At 34.8% G+C, this 15,020-nt stretch overlaps 1 protein-coding gene across 1 annotated transcript in view; it reads right to left on the bottom strand.

Annotated features, from left to right (window-relative positions):
• Positions 1-13,876, bottom strand: part of LOC129233267 (uncharacterized) — a 56,880-nt gene extending 43,004 nt beyond the window's left edge. The window contains exons 1-8 of the mRNA XM_054867317.1: positions 13,753-13,876; positions 12,712-12,808; positions 9,481-9,533; positions 8,023-8,119; positions 7,764-7,880; positions 5,749-5,837; positions 4,703-4,848; positions 2,831-2,946 (exon numbers count right to left, since the gene is read on the bottom strand). Of these exons, the coding sequence (XP_054723292.1) occupies positions 2,831-2,946; positions 4,703-4,848; positions 5,749-5,837; positions 7,764-7,880; positions 8,023-8,119; positions 9,481-9,533; positions 12,712-12,808; positions 13,753-13,832 (795 nt within the window). The 5' untranslated portion in view covers positions 13,833-13,876. The remainder of the gene's footprint in view (positions 1-2,830; positions 2,947-4,702; positions 4,849-5,748; positions 5,838-7,763; positions 7,881-8,022; positions 8,120-9,480; positions 9,534-12,711; positions 12,809-13,752) is intronic.
• Positions 13,877-15,020: the final 1,144 nt, after the last annotated feature.

Raw genomic sequence — 15,020 nt, forward strand, 5'->3', positions numbered from 1 at the left:
CGGTTTCGATATAACACGATACATCTTATATATAACCTGATTTTTCTCATGCACATACATAATTAGTATTAAAAATAAGTAAAAATGTTATTTTTAGAAAAGTCTCGTATAACACGGTTATGATACTACACGGAACGAATTAACCGTGCTATACGAGGGACACCTGTATTTATACAGGTCACTGGAGGTCACTATGACTTTCGAAAACTTCTTACTCAGAAATTTTGTCTGACGATTCGGCAAAATTTGGAGTTCCATTCGGCAAATTGCGACTTTTCGCCCTCCCAAAAAATTTAAGTTCGGGGCGCCCCTGGACATTTCAAATGGATTTTAGTTTTTGGATTTTTTTATATATTTGGAATAGGTTAGCGACCCTGTGACTGAAATATTAACTAGTGTTAGTTCCAACAACCTAATTGTAATGCAGCCATATTCACCACTCAAGTCACACTGGTCAACAAAGGAATAACGCTTCTTTAGGGAAATATAAAGATGAAATTAGCTGAGGCCTCAGAGTCACGTCGGGCAACACTTAATAAAACTAGCTGATGTGTGCATCACATGACTTCCTTTTACTCCAATTTAATGTCATTTCCCCATTACTGGCAATTTTAATGTGATTCAATAGTTTACTCTCTATATATCACCAACAGTGGCCAAATAGAAATCAGATTTTTAAAAAAAAATCGCCAACTTTGTCGCCAAGTTGACGACAAAACTTTATGACCAAAAAACTGGCGATATATCGCCAAGTGTCCGCCAAATTATAACACCACTTGAGTTTACATCGAAATTAGCAATGATTTCCCCCAAAAAAAGGGACAAAGGACCCCTTTAGAAACACCCGAATGCTACCAAAAACGAGGTGCACAACTAAATTCCTCTAGGAGTCTACGTACCAAATTTCAACGTTCTAGGACATACCGTTCTTGAGTTATGCGACATACATACGCACATACATGCATACGTACATACAGACGTCACGAGAAAACTCGTTGTAATTAACTCGGGAATCGTCAAAATGGATACTTCGCGTGCCTATACGTTCCTAGGGACTTACTTATCCACGAGTGGTCGAGTCGAAAAAAAAAAAAAACTAAATATTCATTCGGGGGTTAGTAAAATGGAAATTAAGGTCGATTTTTGAGTGAAAATTTTTTCGCGAATACAATACTTTTTTTATTGTAAAAGGAAGTAAAAAATAGTTCATGCAGTCATGCATAATTTTCTGCCTCAGCGTCATGTCATAATAGAAACGTTTATTGCTCTATTGGAAACTAAGAACTGCTTCGTCTTCCATTGAAAAAAAAAAAAAAAATCTTATACTCATCATAAAAAGCATGCAGTTCCATTAGATATAAACGAATCAACAGAAATGTAAGGACATTCATCCTCAAACGAAATTAATGAGCCTGTTTTTATATTTTAAACAGTAAGTGATGACCGTGTCCTTTGTAACTTCGTATAGAGTTTTTGCTCGCTTTACTCGTCAGGAATGATGATGACCTTTTAATCTCAATTACCGAAAAACAACAACTATTTTATTATGAGTCTGTATCACGCTCGTCATTCTGGGGAGAGCTTTCATTCAATTGTGCATATAAATATGCATAAGTATTACACATTACACTGTAAAAACGATTCAGAAACGTTCCTGGAAAATAATGGGCAGCTGATGTGCCCAATATCTGCCAGTAACATATCTTGCAAATTCCAGGATTTTTTTCCGTTAAAATTCAGTAACCTTCCTGATATTATCCTGGAAGCCTCCTGAAAAATTCAGAAATCTTTCCGTTTAAAACCAATCGTGCCTATGGAAATAATATCTTGGCATCATTCTGATTTATCAAGGAAGTTAAAAGAGCATTTTTGCAAACATGGCCAAAGCTATGCCAGAATTGGAAGTAAGTAAGAACTTTACTTGCCTGCAAATTTTGCAAAGCAATGCAGTCCACACTTTTTCGCTCCCTTTGGGAGCTTAATTAGCATGGACGGGCCGTATTTGAAACAAAGCCGATACACTTTATAAATACGCTTAGATAATCCTTAAACTGGGATCTAAAAATATTTTTCACAACAGTGAAATGTCTGCATTTTTGCGACTTGTAGCAATTCAGGAAACTTTTTGACAATGATACTTAATTTTTCCAGGAAGTGGATAAAAACCATTGAAATTCTGAAACTTGACACGGAAATACCCAGTAACGTTTCGGATTTTTTTTACAGTGTAGGAACATAGAATGTAGGAAGGTTTTATGGCAGATATGGTGTAACCCACTTTATATAGTGTCTTTTTGGAAAATGGAAATCATGCAGCAGAGTGACAAATAATTGAAAAACATTTTAAAACCGGTATTGATAAGTTACAACATTTCTGCCTTTCAACACTCATAAAAGGCAGTGAGAAGCAAAGGGATGTAAGTGGACATTTTCAAGTTTTGAGTAAAACGCGTTTAAAGATAACGTCCTAGGTAAGCTTTCATTGAAAAGTTTTCCTAAATCATGCTGCACAGCAGCACCCTACCAGGGCTACTTGTACTATCTCTTGCCACAAGACTTGCCCCAAGAGAGAGGAGGTTCCCCTACTATTCGTCCTGGTTATCTCCAAATTTTTAATTTTGCCACTTACATTCCTTTGCTTCTGATTGCCTCATATCCTTTACCTACACTCTTTTGAAAAAGTTGAAGGTCTAACCGTTTTGGCCTGTACCTTATTTGGTGGATTAAACTTCACTATTACGGTTTTAGTAAATTTGGAGTTTGAGCATCAAAATATTAGACTGATAATATGATAAAAGATTCAGTTAGTGATATGATAAAATTCAGAAACCTTTCCGGTTCGTTTTCTCTCCTCCATTATTTCCAGTGTGACATTATGGAAAAACTTGAGTCCTTTAGGTGGGAATACTTTGATTTGAAAGAGCTTCATCAAACGAGGGAATAGCACTGTAAACATTTGAAATTGTATTAGTAAAATTAGTTCTAATTAATTGATGTACGAAATTTATGCTAATCATAATTTAATTTATACTAATCAGAAAGTTCAGGTTACATTTATGAGTTTTTTGTAGGGCTATGGAGTCGGGTTGATTTTGGTACAAAGGAATCGAAGTTAGGAGTCGGAGTCAGAGACTTTGGAATTCTAGGAGTCGAAGTTGTTCATTTTTCCTGCTACTCCACAGTCCTGGTTCTTGGTAATTATTATTAAACTAGAAAGTCACCCATCATGGTATGACGGGTGAAAATAGCTTCTACATTAGAACGAAGACATTGCTTGTTTGGTGATATTTTCGTAGTTGAAATTGCAACCATAACTCCAGTGGATTAGCCCTAAACTCCAGTAGTTAGCGTTCATTGTTGACCGCTTTTTTCGTTTCTTCATCCCACTGAAGTGACACAGTCTTACCAGTAAAACAGTTAAGTTACCGGATCGAGTTCAGCCTTCTCACAATAAAGCCTTTCCCTGCATCTTAAACATTACCAAAACATATTATCCAATTATCATGCCGTGACGCGAGTTTCATCGTTGAAACTCGTGGGTTACTCGATCATCGGCTATTATTTATATGAGGATGTACATACAGCCTTGCATGCTTGATTTACAAAAATACACTTACAGGTTTTCCTTCTGTGTGTACTTGTAGCACATGAAGAATAAATCCCCACAGAAGTCGGAAAATACAGAAGAGCAAAAATTGCACCCCTTCCTCATGGACGTAGCTAGAGGGGGGCAGAGAGGGGCAACTGTCCTTCCCTAGAAGAGTCTTTTATCCGACGCTTATCCCTAATGCCACCAGAGATAGTTAAAAATCACATTTTTAGGACATCAATTTCAAAAAATTCTGGAGAGGAGCCGCACTACTGCATTTCCCCTCGTATCAGATCATAAGTTGCACAAAATGTTTACTTGTTTTTCCATTTTTTTGGGGGGGGGAGGGGGTAATTTCAAGTCATTTCGATGTCCGGCAATGGAGGGGTGGGGGACTAAAAACAATCATCTTGCTGCTCTTCCCTAACGGGAGTCCTGGCTATGCCCGTGCCTTGGCTCTGGGGGATGCACATAAAACTGATTCCGTTCTTTTATGTTTTTAAGAAATGTAAGCATTTTATGAAACCAGAATACCGTTACATCAAAATTTTGACACTTGCTGTAGGATTAATCAATAATTTTTATGACACCATGAATGAAACAATGTCCCTATGTTACTATCTGTCCACGGTTCCTGAGAAATTGGCAAACGTCCAGTCAAGACGAGTCTATTTGAATGAGGGGGAAAAGTAAAAATTTGATCCGAGGGTTCTGCTCATTTGAATGTGGCTCTGCTTAGTTTAGAGACTTACACACATCTGTAAAAGCTAGCATCCCTGAACACTAATAGATGCGCCCATTTCCGCCTATAAACCGGATGTTAGACTTTCCATCTCAACGATGGCCAGTCTATACTTTAACTCATGAACATGACATTATTCACGAAAATAGCACCAATATGTGTAGTGTCACGCGGGGCGGAAGTATGATAGCCGGGGAAGCAGGAATTGACATTCTTCCTGTGTGCATGAAAAACAGTACTATGTGCTCTATGAAATGCACTACATTTCTAAAAAGTTATTCATAAATGCCTAAACTTTTTAATAGTTCTTATTTCTTTTATCTCATAGTGAAGAGTTTTCTCTTTTAATTATCTGGTACAATTTTACTCACAAAAGAAGACAAATCTCCAGTTGATGTTCATTGAGAACACGCTTCGTGCCATATTGACAAATTCATTCTTGGGATTGTTGTGAGAGTCAATTTTCGTCGAAAAAGCAGCACTTGCAATAATATCCATCGTAAACGCTCCATAATATCTGTAACAAAATGTGTAATTTCTATTATTTTGAAGTGAAAACAGTAATGAGATACTTTCACACACAGTTTTATTTTCAAATAATAGATATCTTTCATTTTTATGAAAATTTTAAAACTACAATGCTAAACGCACCAAAGCACTTTCATATGTATATATATATAGAATTGTATATACACATATATATAAATGTGTGTGTGTGGTCCTACTTTGATATACTGCAGTTTGAACAACGTTTGGAACCAAAAAAAAAAAAAAAAAAAAGGCAGGGGGTTTATGGTTCTACTCAACGTATCATTTTGAAATGAACAACGTAGATTTTTTAAATATTTTAAAAAAGCATAACATCAATAGGAGTAAAAAAACCTTAAACTAAAAACCAAAAGAGAATGTAAAAAAATTTTCTTTGAAATAATCTTGTAGTAATATATTTTATTACTTACATCTGAAAGCTATAAACCTTGAAATAGTTCACTTGGTAATACATTATTTAGACGAAAAAATATCATTCTTTACAGGATTGCTTTTGAACTTTTCTTGACTCTTAAAAGCTTTTTAAAATAAACTTTGGTTCGCTTCCGATTTGACTTAAGAAAGATAAAAGGAAAAAATACCTAAAAATTATGAAATAATCACGCAAAAAATCCACGTTTAATTTGGCGCCGATTTGAAGTCAAAGAGCTCTTGGCCAACTCAAACCGTTCGTTTTTAGAGGGTAGTCGGAAACCCGGAGTAAGAACCAACGTAAACGATTTTTTTATGTTTTATTTATTTATTTATTATCTTATTTATTTATTATTTTACTTATTTATTTAATTATTTATTATTTATTTTATTAAATTTTATTTATTTATTTTATTTATTACATTATTTATTATTTTATTTATTTATTTTTTCGTACCTTTTAACGTCAATGGCTTCTCCCTTCTCAGCGGCAGCAGTGAAGTTTTTCTCTATTGTACTCGAACATTCTTTAAAGATGCCCATCATCTGTAACCAAAATAAAATATTATGTGAAATGTAATCACATTCTTTCAGGTAAAAACATCACTACACAAAATGTATCAGTTTTAACAGTACTCCATACTTCGTCGGTAAGTGACTGTTTCGGAAATAGCGTCTTTGTAACATGAACAGCGCTGGGATCAGTGAAATTTACCAGATAACTTTTCAAAAAAAAAAAAAAAAAAAAAGGGAAGCTTTTCTTACGACAGCATTCTTAATTGCACTAATACAGCGAGATCCCACTAGGCTTGACCTACCCTAATTGAGTTTCCTAAAAATGTTACCATGGATTCTATAGTAACAGTTTTAGGAATAGATGAAGAGAAAAGTAGTAAATGAAACGTGAAAGTAAGAATTTCTACCTCTTTCACGTGAACTAATCAGGGTTGCCAGGGGTTGAAAGGTACCTAAAAATAAGAAACTTACCCTCATCGAGTTTCCGAAAATCGTTATCATAAATGAAGAGCAAAAGATAGAAATAAAACGCTTAAGTAAGGTTGCCTATCTTTTTTTGGCTCCCTAATCAGGGTTGTCAGGGGATAAAAGGTTTTTCAATGAGGAAGATAATTTATCCCTCATCGAGTTTCCGGAAAGTGTTGTCATAAATGAAGAGTGAAAACTGCAAATAAAACGTCAAAATAAGGTTGCCTACCTTTTTACGATCCCTAAGCAGGGTTGCCTAGGGCTAAAAGGTGCCAAAAAATGAGTAATTTACCCTCATCGAGTTTCCAAAAATTGTTGTCATAAGTGAAGAGTAAAAGCTGTAAAGAAAACGTTAAATTAAGGTTGCCTACCTGTTTAAGGTCCCTAACCAGGGTTGCCAGTGGTTAAAAGGTGCCCAAAAATGAGTAATTTATACTCATCGAATTTCCTCATAAGTTATATAAAAAAATGTAGGTAAAAATATTACAAAACCGATGGTATATGGTTGCCTAAGCAATAGTGGTCCAATCATACGGTTGTTGTTCGAAATTTCAATATTGAAACTTTGATGATGCTTAACAAATTGAACTATTTCTGCTTCATTAAATGCTTTTGAAGCAATTTTGAACAGCGGCAACCCTATGATTGGACCACTTTTGCTTAGGCAACCCTATACCAACCGGTTTTGTAATATTTTTACCATTTTTTTTTTTTTTTTACATAACTTACGTGGAAACTCGATGATGGTAAATAACTCCTTTTTCGGGACCTTTTAGGCTCTGGCAACCCTGGTTACGGACTGGAAAAAAGTAGGCAACCTTACTTTAACGCTGTCTTTACAGCTTTTACTCTTCATTTATGATAACAATTTCTGGAAACTCGATGAGGGGTAAATTATCTCCTCATTGAAAACCTTTAATCCCCTGACAACCCTGACTAGTGACCCGAAAAAGGTAGGCAACCTTACCTTTTTGTATCAAATGTAAAAGTTTAAAAAATTGCTTACCACTGTTTAATTAAAATATTAAGAGACATGACAAAATGTTAATGAAATTTAAGCGTCTTTTTGTCCCGCACTTGACGCTGCGGAATGCCCCTAATCCCTAAAAAATAACAGCATTTCAAAGACGCATAGTAGCAATAATAGCAAAATTACTGTTATTGAGTGATGAACTAGTCTGAAATTTGACCCCCCCCCCTTAAATACTCCTGCAAATGGGCCGTCCACAAATGATGTAACGCTTTGAGGGAGGGGGGTCATGATATTGTAAGTTCATGACAAAGAGAAGAGGCTAACATGAAGTGTGACCTCACGCATTTTTAGATAAGAATATGTTTATGAATAACAGCGTGACATGTGACAAGGGAAAAGGGTAAGGTGAAGTGTGCCACTTTGTGACAAAACGGGAACGGGGGTCAAAAATGGTGGAGAAAAGTGTGACATACTTTATGGACAGCTCCAAAAGAGAAAAAAAAAACTTAACTTACTCTTTTAATTTTGCCAGTTGTGAATGTCGGAGATACAATCGTCCTGACTCGTTTCCAATCTTCGCCATGCAGCATTTGTAACATATTCTCAAAAATTGGATCACCCAATTCAATTTTCTGAAAATAAAATCATCTTGACTACTAAATTTTTACAACTTTTGCAGTTCATGCTAGCATTTCTACTAATATATGAAAGAAAATAACTTTTTTAAAATACAGCTTTTAGTTGAGAGGAGGGGGGGGGACGTTTATGACTCACCCTTCGCCCGGAGAAAGCATGAAAATCTTTGACTAATATATTTCTCAGAACTTTGGGATCTGCAATCGAAAGTAGTGGGCTGGTCCCTTCATAGTATCTAAAAAAGAACAGAAAATTAACTTATTGAGGGTTTTACAACATTTTCTTTACGGCGTATTTTATTTCTTTTGTTACTACTAATGCATACATATATTGCTAATAACGTAATAAATATGATAATAATGTAACGCACATACGTACGTACAGACGTCACGACAGAACTCGGCAAAATGAACTCGGGGAAAGATACGATTTTTTTTTGGTTTTCTATATGTTCGTGAGTGCATACAGACTTCATGAAATAGCTAGTCAAACCTGACACGTGGGTGATTAAAATGCAAATGTAGATAACGTAAAAAAGTACGTACAGACGTCACGACAGAACTCGCAAAAATGAACTCGGGGGGGGGGGGGGGGGGGGGTAGATGATATGAATGTTTTTTTTTCTACATGTTCGTGTGTGCTTACTAACGTACAGACGTCATGAAATAGCTAGTCAAAACTGACACGTGGGTGATTAAAATGTAAATGTAGGTAGAAATTTGTACGAGTACCTATAGACGTCCAAGAGAATAAAAAAGTACGTACAGACGTCACAAAAGAACTGGCCAAAATGAACTCTGGGATGGATAAAAAAGTTTTTGTCTGTCTATATGTTCGTGTGTGCATACTGCATACATAAGTGTAGACGTCACGTAATAACTAAAGTCGTGGCAAACCTAACCCGGCAGCTTCGTAGTGGTGCAGTTAGGATCTGCGTAGCCTTCACAATGCTGCCAGGTTAGTTTTGCCCAACTATAATCAAAGCTGATGAAGTATGAAGTGAAAAGGTGGGCGCTTGAAACTAGCGCGAGCACTGAGACCAGACAAAGCTGATACCTGTGTAATTATAATGTAAATATAGGTTGGAAATTCGGGCGGTAAAAGTTTTCGTGAATACAGTAATACTTTCTTTACCTTTCACTACAATTTAGAAGCTGACTCGTTTACGGATTTGTTTGGACCAACCTGGAACTGTCAGTAATGCAGTAATTTGCATTGGCTGGCCTAATCCACCAATATTCGAGCTCGGGAAAGGCTTAACATGATTGGCTGTAAAAAAATCAGGATGTCTTTACAAACACGTAAGTAAAAGTTTAGGCACAATTTATTGCTTGCAATTTGAGTTTATTTAAATTGAGGAGAGACTTCTTAGTTTATCATCGAGTTCATAAAAACTATCCAGGATAGAAATCCTCTTTGATATTTAAGTGAAAACGACGCGAATCAAAAGCAGTCTCGTAATCAAGTGAAGTTCAGTCGAAAGAAGTCACTACAGTTTAAAAACAGGCAGGGAAATTATTACAATGACACCGACATAACAAAGAAAAAAAAACATAATTCATAATGGCTCACGACATTTTTTGAAAAGCAACTTACCCATATATTTTCCCAAGCGTTCTATATCTTTCGAGTTCTAACTCATGAAGAGGCTAGAACAAAGTTAAAGACAATAATTTATTTTCATCATCATCGTTATTATCATTTACTGTCATTATCAAATTAAAAGTGACTCTAAATAAACATAGAAACTTCGTTTCAAAAATATATTTCAACATTTTTCCAGATTTAAGAGCATTAATTATAGTTTTTATTGCAGAGAAATACATAGCACTTTTAAGTTTAAGAACCAAAAACTCGATGGGATTATAACAGTTGCAACATATTGCGACACCAAAAACAATAAACGAATTTTCTTTAATTAAAAATTACAGAACTGATTAGCAGGCTGTCGTTGTTTTTTAAAATATACCCACATATTTCAATTAACACGCAGTTGAACATTTTAACTTAACTTATGAAATAGCAAAAGCAAAAGATTACAAAAAGTGACTATTTAGCAATGATCAACTAAATATTTATAATAATCCTATATTTTCATATAATGATATGAAAATATAAACTCAGTTTTATGTTCGTTGATTTTGAATTTATTAATGCTCAACAGTTATAAGGAAAGCCATTCAAAGACAACAAAGTAGAAATCGCTCCCATCAAATTTATCAATGTAATGTTAAGCAAAGTAGCAGTATGTACTAACTGAAGTAAAAGGGAAATTAAAATCAAGCTGAAAAAGAGAGGTAGATCAAACACACAATAAAAACACATTTTCGCACTAATGTTGAAATTATTGCTTAATACTTTTTTTGGGTTCCGAAATTGTTTTCCCCTCTTTTTTCAGCTATTTTTGTTGTAGTTATATTATTGATATGTCTCTTAACTAGAAAACATTTTCAAAAATATATCGGAAAAATGTATTAAGTCAGAATTAAACACGCGCTACAAAAATCTGGTAGGCATCAACATAAAAGAAATCAATGTAAATTTCGCAACCTACGTAGGTAGTCCATTTCGTTCAATAAATGTTCTAAAATGGTTGTCAACGTTGTTCAACCATTTTAAAACGTTTAATCGTTACGTATGCTATCTGGAAACTAGACCCTGGATTATATAGAAACATATATGCAGTGCCGGATCTTTGATTTTGCCGAGCTGGAACAAAAACTACTCTTTTATCATTTTCCAGTTCATATAGCAAATGTAACGAAAAAAAAAATAGAAAAGGGGTAAGTTTGCCTCCCCGGGCAAGGGCTCCGACTTGCTGACTCCTAGATCTAGCACTGTGTATATGCAGTACTTGTATATTTGTGCATTTTTATGACATTCACGCAAAATAATAACAAAAAATGATAACTATATTTAAACGCTTATTACTGCCATTTGTATTTTTTTTCCCAACTTGTGCAAAATTAACAACGAATAGTTTTTCTTTAAAAAGAAAGAAAAATCAGTTGATCCATGGAAAGCTATTTTGTGGAAATAAGCACAGCAAATTCCAGTAGTCAATAAGAAAAGAACAAAGGATTTATCCGCGAGTAACCCTGAAGTAATTTATTAAATTGTGCCTGAGTGACTGAGATATGTGAGTAGCAAAACTATAATTTTAGAATGGTGATTCGAATACATAAATATATTTCTTCATAAGTATAATCTTTGCTGCTTAAATTTTATTTCCGATAGTGAACAACGCATTAGCATCGGCAGTAGGAAACTAGCTTAAAACTAAACCCTCGACTCCAGTTAAGGTTCGTATAGAATAGATCACAGAGCTCATCCGATCGCGTTAATACTAGACTTCATACTAAAGTACCAGCACTTCAACCGGTTTCAGACACAATTAGAGAAAGAAAACAATATATATTCACATAACTGACTCTTGAAACTACCTCAAACCATAGAAAGCTAAAAATTGTCGTGCGTGCAAAGGGGTGTGTTCTTAAGATCTACGAGAAAAGAGGAATAAAAGCCAAATTTGATATCAGCATCCTGGATCCTGGTCAACAAACTTACTTTCAAAGAAGTTGCTGTAGTGTTTGATAACGATGTTCGTTGACTCATGTTTTGGTTTTTATACATTCAAGGCCAATGGAAGTTGTTTAAACCAGCATTCTCAACCATGTTTTTGGCCCACAGACCGTTTAACTTAAAAAAAAACTCAGGGATTTTTTTATTTAAAAAAAAAAAAAAGTTTCTTCAAAAAAAAAAAAAGCTGCTTTATAAGTTAAAAGTAACATTTTACTGTAACTTTCTTCATCATTTATTAAAATTTAGTTATTGGACTAATGATTTATATGTAAATAAAACTTTCTTTAAAAAATAACAGAATATTATTCAAAGTAACGACAAAATCTAGATTTTTTTTTAAAGAAAAGCAAAAAAGTAATTGTTGTCGTGTCCACAACTGTGGGAAAGAGGTGTGTCATTATTTTGGAAGGAGGGTGAACTTCTAATATGACAACACATATACACACACAGTGGAACTAGTTTTTAAAACCGAAAAGGACAACAGAAAAATATTTGCCCCAGGGCACCAGTGGAAATCGAACCCACTACCTCAGACATACGAAGCGAGTATTTCCACCGGTCAGCCACGGAGACCCCAAGAAATTAATGCGAGGCGTAACACGTGGTAAATGTGAACAGCCAATCTTCAAAAACAAAATCATAGGATCTAGATCTTGAAATTAAAGAAATTGAAATTTACAATATTATACAAAAAATTTTCTTTTTTTTTTTTTTTTTGTTAAAAAAACTTTTTGAATTCAGACAGGTAGAAAAATCTGAGGACCGGTCCAAGTTTTCCCCCTGCCAGTCGGGGTTGAGAATCTGTGATTTAGCCAAGATTCGACAGAAAAAATGAACTCCATTCTGCCTTGCTTTTGTACGTTTTGATGGTATGATTGCATTAAGTGCTGCAACCAGAGGGAATAAAATTCTACCTAACATGCACAAATTTTTTTATGTATGTAAGACCAGACTCCAGGAGGTGGGGGGCGGGGAGAATGTATACTCAATGCAAATTTTATAGGGAAACAACAGAAACAGCGCCCATTTATATGTAAAAACACTGAACGTAAAAAATAAAAGAATTAAAAAATGATAAAAAATAGTGAGAGACCAAAAAGAAAATAGCACTATAATACTCATTCTTAGAAAACCTCCCTCTTCCAAAAAAAAACAAAACAGAATGTTAACGTTATTTATTTATTTAGTTTTTTTAACGGCGTGATGCATTTCAATTACAAAATAAATCAATTAAGAGTTTCTTACTTTTTTAACATTTTGCAATAGGGATCCAAAAAAGGGAACAGGATCTGCTTCACGAAGTCCTTTTTCCTTCCAATAACTTTGTTTTTTTGCAAACAGTCTAAAAATGAGAGTGATCGAGATACATTATAGCGGAGGGCTGCTTTTATAATGATCACATTTTAAACTATATAATCGACAAAAAATTTTTAATCTCTTAAATTTTCCACCTACCAAAATTATAGTTCGAGTTGCCTCTGTACATAAGACGCAGAGGCGGATACAGACTCCATTTTAGGGGGGCGGGGGTCATGCAAAAGAATGCCCCCCCCCCCCACGAAATCTGTTAGAAATCCGTCCCGAATAGGATACCTAGTAAGCATAATAACGTTGCCTATTAGGTGCCCTATTCCTGACATTGTAAATAAATTTCATAAGCAATGAAAGAAGAAATTTCTAAAAATTACTTTTAAAAATAATTAATAAATTGAAAAGACAACTGAAATTGTTTATTTCTCATTCATTTAGTGTTTAGACACAATGTGGACAGATAATATTGTCGACGGTTTAGGGGGGGGTGTCATTACCCCCATGACCCTCCCCTTGTACCCACCACGGATAAGACGGTGTACTGATATTGTCAATTGCATCGAACTTGCGGTTTCGAATAAGACTCTGAGAACTCATTTATGATTTAGAAACATTTTTATTAAATTTAACTATGTTGACACTTTGTCTATTTAAATTTTTAACAGTTATTGTCACTATTTAAATATTTTCAATATGCCCATGCATAAATTTCGTACAGATGTTTAAGATTTTAAAAGATAACTGATTTTAATTGCTCCAGTTATTTTTCTGTTTTTGTTTTAATTGTCACTGTAACTCGATTTTTTTCTGCTCTGAGCAGTAATTTGAAATAGGTAAATAAATTAATTCATTAAAAAAAATAAAAAAAATGACATGCAGCAGAGTTTTCTCAAAGAAAGTCAGGAATCATTGAACATATCGCAGGCAATTATCATAGGAAACGCTGCCTTTGTAGACGAAATAAAACAGCCATACCTGTACAATAAATAGATTATAACAATTCCAATGAAGAATGTGCCGACACATTGGCCGGCGCAGCTATCCATCATCGCCATTTCAAGCTTTCGTTGGGGCCGCTGATTCTCTATGCTGATTCTTGTCCGCAACAACTGTGAGGAGTGCTTTTTATAGAAATGATAATAGCTGCACGAAAGATGATTAGCAAACAGCGCCGTCAACCTTGAGAAACAGCACGACGCTTTTCAGGAATTATGCAACAAGTTTTCGATTACACAACGTTATCTCACTGACCAAGTTATCGACCGCTCCTAATGGATTCACTAGTTACAACGCGAAGTTCGATTTCATTTCTTTTTTGCATATATCAGGGGTGCCCACTAAGGTGGTTCAAAAAACATTTTTTTTAGCTAGAGTCCAGGACACCCCTTATTTCTTTTAGATTAACTAATAGAATTATGCTGCAAAAGTTTTAGCTTCTTACTCAAATTTTAAGAGGGTACTCAATAACCGCTCAATTTAATATTAGCCGTAGTATAAAAAATGTCACAGATTTAGAAACATTTACTTTACCTAGCTGTTTTTTTTTTTTTGTAAACAATTATTTTATTGAAATGTATATGGATATTACTAGTGTATATTATAATATGTAACATTTTTTTTCCAGTTCAATGTATTTTTTAACCCCCCTCCCCATACTTATGAAGTTTGAGGAGGGGGTTGAGCACCCTCTTTCAGTTGAAATAGGCCAGCTAAACTTTTTCCAGGATATTACTGTCCACAAGTCTAAAAATATTGAGGGGTGTCCTGTTATCAGGGAGAAACTTTTTTATTTGCATGTATTTTTGAACTACCCTAGTGCCCAGTTAGGGGTGGAGGGGTTATGGCGCAGACCTAAACGGCTTTTTAAAGTATTATGCCACCATATATTTGACTCACATGCCACTTTTTCAATAAATAAATAAATAAATAAATAAATAAATTCTTTTATCTTTCTCAAATATGACCACAGAACATTTTATTTTGGAAAAATATGTTACATAGTACCGTCTGGAGACGATAACTGATTTTTTTTTTTTTTTTTTGAAAGTGCAGATACTACTTCTATGTTTGGCATGGCAGTATTGTCTTCGGAGGGGCGGGCATCCCTGGTAAGACCCCTGGCAAATAATCAAAACTACGTTACTAAAAATTGCAAAAATGTGGCACAATCAAGGGAAATTTTCACATTTTGGCGATACGAGGAACCCCTTTCTCAACCCAAAATGTCGTGCTTTAAAGGGGGG

The sequence above is a fragment of the Uloborus diversus genome, unplaced genomic scaffold (assembly GCF_026930045.1).
Source record: "Uloborus diversus isolate 005 unplaced genomic scaffold, Udiv.v.3.1 scaffold_303, whole genome shotgun sequence".
In the NCBI taxonomy this organism is placed as follows: Eukaryota; Metazoa; Arthropoda; class Arachnida; order Araneae; family Uloboridae; genus Uloborus; species Uloborus diversus.